Raw genomic sequence first — 6,000 nt, 5'->3', positions numbered from 1 at the left:
GTTTTAACAGGCAAGATGAACGGAGTTGGAAGGGGCCTTGTAGGTCATCTAGTCCAACCTGCCCCTCCAAGCAGAAGACCCTACTACTACACCATTTCCGACACAGGGCAGTCTCTTCTTGAAAGCTTCCAGTAACGAAGCTCCCACAACTTCTATTCTATTCCTCCCCACCAACCCTCCCACACCCCTTTTAGACAAAGGATGACCGACATCCCCCAAAGCCCTGAGGGATGACCGGGTGGGTGTGTACGTGTGTGAGGGGTGTGTGTGGGTGTGTGTGTCCGTCGGCTGTTCCAACAGCAGCCTCCCTCACGCTCCCCTTTCCTAAACGTCCCTCCCTCCGCTAACTTGGGGGGTGGGGTGTCGCGCGCGCCCCTTCCCCTGCCGGGGGCGGGGCCAGCCCCTCCGAGGCCGCGCGCGCGCGTCGAGGGGGTCGCCCCTCCCATTAGATGAGGGCCCTCCATGAACCCCGCCCACCCTCCTCCTCCTCCTCCTCCCCCCCGCCGCCGCGGTCTGCGCGCGCCAGGCGAGGCCGGCCCCCCGCGGCTTTTCCTCAGGCGGGACGTCGCGCTAAGGGGAAAAAAGAAGCGCGGCGCGGACTCGCCCCTCACGCGGGCGGCGGGTCCCTGCCAGGCCGCGGCGGCCGCCTCGTTCTTCCTCCTCCCCTTTCCCCCCTCCTCCTCCTCCTCCTCCGTGAGGCTCCCCAGCGGCTTCCGCCCTCGCCTCAGCCCGGCCGGGTGAGAGGAAAGCAGGCAAGGAGAAGGGAGAGAGCCGCGGCGGTGGCGGGGCGGAGCGACTAGGCCCGAGCGGTGAAGGCGGCCGAGGCCTGCCCGCCTCCTGGTCAGGGCGGCCGCCCGAGCCAGGCAAGATGGCGGCGGTGGAGCTGGAGTGGGTGCCCGAGACGCTCTACAACACCGCCATCTCGGCCGTGGTCGACAGCTACGGCCGGGCCCGACGGAGGGACATCCGCTCCTTGCCGGAAAACATCCAATTCGACGTCTATTACAAGGTGAGGATAAAGGAGGCCCTGGGCCTCCCCTCCCCTCGCCGCCTGTCCGGCTGGGATGATACTCGGGTGTCTTATCTATCTGTGTGTGGGAGGTGTGGAAGGACACATACGCTGGAATTGCACCCCCTTTTAGACAAGGGGGGGCGTCTTCTCCCCACGGCCTCTGCAAAGCCCCACTGCCTCTTTTGTGACCCCAATTTTCCCCAAACCATCCTCATCCTCATCAGCGCCCCCAGATTTGCAAGAGCCCCCCTCTTCTGCTGCCTTAACCCCCCCACCCCCGGCTCTGCACCCCTTCTGGGGAGAATTGCACCCCCTCCCATCTCTTTGGTTTCCCCCACCGCGTTTGTTTGCAATTCCCCCCCAAGAATTGGCTAACCCCCTTCCCCGAGTTTGCCCCCTCCCATCACCTTGGTTCCCCCACCCCGTTTGTTTACACCTTCCCTCCATCAAGAATTGGCTAGCCCCCATCCCCCCCTTGGTTCTCCCCACCCCGTTTGTTTACACCTTCCCCCATCAAGAATTGGTTAAACCCTCCTGGCTTTGCATCCTTTCTGGGAAGAATTGCACCCATCTCCTTGGTTCCCCCAGCCTGTTTGTTTGCACCCCCCTCCCAATCTGCTTGCTGGTTGCATGGGCACCTTTTTTTTTTTTAATTGCATATAGAAATTTGAAAGAGAACAACCCCCTTCCCCCAAATATGGGCCTTATTTATCCTGCACCCAGTTCTGTCAATTCGTGCCAGAATTGATTTTCCACCAAGAGTCCTTTTTCTTTGAATTCTGTTGTTTTCCCATTCCTGGAAAAAATGACACTCTTGTAATCTGTGCCTTTGCTTGTCTTTGCACCCTTTTTGCGGGGAGGGGGGAGAAATTGCACCTGGGAGCTGCTCCCATCCACATGGTTTGGGGTTTTTTTAAGTCACCTTGGGACCTTTCAGCCTTTGGTGGAATTTTGTTTTATTTCTTGGCTTCTTTGCAGTGGGATTGGCCTCCCTTGGAAATACCTCTTGTTCTCTGTTCTGAAAAATGATTTGCACCCATCAGAATAATTGGCTTGGTCCCAGCCCATTGCTGCATGATTACTCCCCTTTACTTTTCAGTTTGCTTCCCAGGGATCTCTCTCTCCTGCCTGTGTCTCATCCAATTATTTCATTATTGCATCTCTCTGGATTTTTTCACTCCATTCCACTCCAAACCTCCTTAAAAGTGAGGAGATTCATTTCAACCCTGAGCTACAAATACAGGTAGTCCTCAGTTTACAACAATTCATTTCGGGACTGAAGTTACAACAGCATTGAAAAAATCTTATTTATGACCATTTTTCACCTGACGGTTGCAGCATGCCTATGGTCACACGATCAAACTTCAGATGCTTGGCAAAATTCAGATGCTTATGACAGTTGCAGTTGCCAGGGTCATGTGGTCACTTTCCCAATGGGAAAGCCAGATTTACTTAACAACTGTGTTACTAATTTAACAACTACAGTCATTCACTGTTGCAAGAAAGGTAAAATGGGGCAAACTCACTTAACAAACACCTCACTTTTCAATGGGAATTTTGGGATTATTTGTAAACATAAGTTAAGGACTATGTATATCCTACTTTATTGGCTCTTCAAAAGTTTATCCCCACTTTTAAAGATGTTCAGCTTTGATACCCTTCCTCAGTAGGTGACCTCATGATTTTTTAAAAAACTTCCTTCAGAAAACTGCTCTTATTTCATTCTTGATGCTTTATTGAAAAATTTGAGATTTATGTCTATATGATATCCCCCAAATGTCCTGATTTCTCAGGTTTTGTGATTTCTGCCCAACTGACTGCCATTTTTAAGAGTCATTGCTCAGCACATCTGGAGGGCACTGGTCCAGGAAAGCCAATTTAGGAGCTGTGCATATGTCATGTAGCATCCTAAAGGCCTAATTTACAACCTTCCTGCCCATCCCAAACATGAAATACTGTAATGTCATTGCCTTGGAATTTGCGTTTTTTATTATTTGTATTTTTTTTAGAATGCACTATGGTTTGTAATGTGTTTTTGAATTGTTCTGGTAAGTTAAATCTGTTATAATACAGATAGTTCTCGATTATTTGTTTAGTGACCATTCATAGTTACAATGGCGCTGAAAAAAGTATCTTATGACCAGTTTTCACATTTGTGACCATTGCAGCACTCGTAGGGTCACTTGATCAAAATTCAGATGCTTGGCAACTGTCGTGTATTTATGATGGTTGCATTATATGGGGTCATGTGATTACAATTGTTACCTTCCCAAGCCGGCTTCTGACAAGCAAAGTCGATGAAAAAAGCCAGATTTGTTTAATGACTGCATGATTCACTTAACAATTACAGAGATTCCTTTAACTGCTGCAAACATGTAGAATGGATCAAAAGTCACTTAATTGCCTTGTTTAATAATGGATATTTTGGATACAATTGTGGTGGGAAGTAGAGAACTACCTATAAAGAAGGATAGTTCTTTTTTTAATTTTGGTTTTTGAAGTATGTCCACAGATTGGACCTCATCAGGGTGCTGAGATTGGTAGCATTAATTGGCAACAGCCCTTTAATTAAGGTGTGCTTTGTTGGTTTTTTTGTGCCCCATAAAAATGACCATTTGTTTACTGCAGTCCTTGCTTTTTGTGTTTTGTGAATATTTTCAGAGAGGGATCCACAGGAAGGCTCCAAACAAGTTAGACAATAATCCTTGGTGTTTATCTAGACTAGAAATGCTGTTATTCAGTGGCTTTGTTTTTCATATTGGTTATGCAGCAAATCACTTCATCTATTTATATAGAATTTTCCTTTGAAACATAATTTGTATTTATTTTCTTGATGGTAGTGGAAACACTGTTTACTTTCTGTCCATTTTGAGACAGTGTAGAGACAATATGTGGCTTTTGTATTTAAAAAAATAAGAATAAACTGCCACCTATCAGTTATTTTCATACACTGGAGTGTATGCTTGTATGTTATATCTGTCTTAATTTTTCTTCCAAGAAAGAAATCTCCCATCCTTTTCACCTAGGAGTAAATCTTTAAGGGGTTCCATGAATTATTTCCAAGTGCAGGATATATCATATGGACAGTAGAATGTTGTTATTATTGTTGTTATTGTTAAGCTACAACTTCTGGTTGAGAGAAGGTTGGGTTTCTGATTCACTCTTCTCTTCCTTCTACCTGAAAATATTGTAAAATACATTACAGGTAGTCCTCGAGTTACAACCACAATTGAACCCAGAAATTCTGTTGCTAAGTAAGACATTTGTTTAATGAATTTTGTCCCATTTTATGACCTTTCTTGCCACAGTTGTAGGATCATCATTGTTAAAATAGTAACATAGTTGTTAAGTGAATGTGGCTTCCCTATTTACATTCCTTCTTAGAAGGTTGCAAAAGGTGATCACATGATGCCAGGACTCTGCATCCGTCATAAATATGAGTGAATTGCAAAGTGTCTGAATTTTGATCACGTGACTAGGGATGCTGCAACAGTTGTAAGTGTGAAAAACAGTCATAAATCACTTTTTCCAGTGCCCTTGTAACTTTGAATGGTCACTAAATGAACTGTTGTAAGTCAAGGATTATCTTAATATGTTTTCTATAATAGGCATTTTTCTCATCTGAAATATCTGTCCTAGGAATTAAAGTGATCACGTTAGGGGAACTCAGTTCCATTATTCAGAAACGGAAGGATGAAGTTTAGCTAAATCTGTCTAAGGTGAAGAAAAATGTAAATTTCCTGTATGTGAACAGGTGCTGAATCTGATTCCCACCTGGTCCCCCCCTTACATTGTCCCTGAATTAAAATTTGAACATCATGTGAGGAAAACATTCTTGGAGGGTTGTCATAAAAAATAAACATGTCTGCTTTAAAGTTAAATTTTTGCCCTAGCCCTTCTCACTTTTTTGTTTTGACCATTTGCCTCTGTTAAAAGGTAATGCCAAATGTCTCCTCTGCCTTAAAAAAATGTTTTGCATTCTTGCTACCTATCACAGCATAATACTTAGCTTTTATCAGTAAGGGAAAACAAGCCCTCCAGCTTTGGTATGTTTTCATGGGAGTTGTGAATTGCTGAATAAGCTATTTGTTTTGTGCCTTGTGACATGCCATAGTCCTGTTTTTGTATAGCGATCAGGGGAGGGGGCTATGGGCAGACCACACAAAGATCTGAACCCTGGCAAAGAATTTACTGGGGGAGCCTTCTGTTCCACACATCAGGTATAAGATGAGTATCTCTCAGTGGTTTTTTCCCCACTTTAAATAATTCTCACGAATGCAGGCAATATGTGTGTCCCAGGATAATGTTGCAGGATCCAATCTGGGTCAGTCACCGGGACCATGGGGACTCTTCCAAGCTTTCGGACTTATGCTAGAGCCCATCTTCAGGGAACTTCTCTCTAGAAGAGTGTGTGCTTTGGGCTGTTCTGTGAGTCATGTTTATGTGGTGCCTTCCTATAATAAGCCAATAGGAAGGCAGCACATAAACGCAACTCACAGAACAGCCCAAAACACATACTTCAATAGAGAGAAATTCCCTGAGGATGGGCTCTAGCACGAGTCCAAAAACTCGGAAGAGTAAATCTCTGATCCCAGTAACTGACCCAAATTTGATCTTGCATTAAATAGTTCTGCTTCTGGGACATTTAAATGTGGGATAAATACTGTTTTTTAAATAAAAAAAATAGCCAGTAAGAAGTATAAATTATATTTATTCTGAGACAGAGGAATAGTCTATATAGCATAGCCATAGACAACACAGATTAATGCTAACAATTTGCTTCATCTTTTGGACTAGTTGGAAATGTAATTTGATTATAAGTGTCAATGAATCTGATGAGTCTAATGCATCACTCAAAACGGCAGAAGGCACTCAGTTCCTTCAAGCTTAGCCAACATGGCCTTCAGTCCAGGAAGGATGGGGGTTTCGTTCAAATCATCTGGATGGTTTATGTTGGATAATTCTGTATCAGTTCACAAAAGCTTATG

The 6,000-nt window shown here is 44.9% G+C and overlaps 1 protein-coding gene across 1 annotated transcript in view; it reads left to right on the top strand.

Annotated features, from left to right (window-relative positions):
• Positions 1-468: 468 nt before the first annotated feature.
• Positions 469-6,000, top strand: part of APPBP2 (amyloid beta precursor protein binding protein 2) — a 43,536-nt gene continuing 38,004 nt past the window's right edge. Inside the window, exon 1 of the mRNA XM_026687280.2 lies at positions 469-1,009. Coding sequence (XP_026543065.1) covers positions 869-1,009 — 141 coding nt within the window. The 5' untranslated portion in view covers positions 469-868. The remainder of the gene's footprint in view (positions 1,010-6,000) is intronic.

This window comes from Notechis scutatus, chromosome 1 (assembly GCF_049901735.1).
Source record: "Notechis scutatus isolate UNSWTSFEM ecotype Mainland chromosome 1, rNotScu1.2, whole genome shotgun sequence".
Taxonomy (NCBI): domain Eukaryota; kingdom Metazoa; phylum Chordata; class Lepidosauria; order Squamata; family Elapidae; genus Notechis; species Notechis scutatus.
The sequence above is the reverse complement of the archived record's forward strand: the minus strand, read 5'-3'. Positions and strand labels throughout refer to the sequence as shown.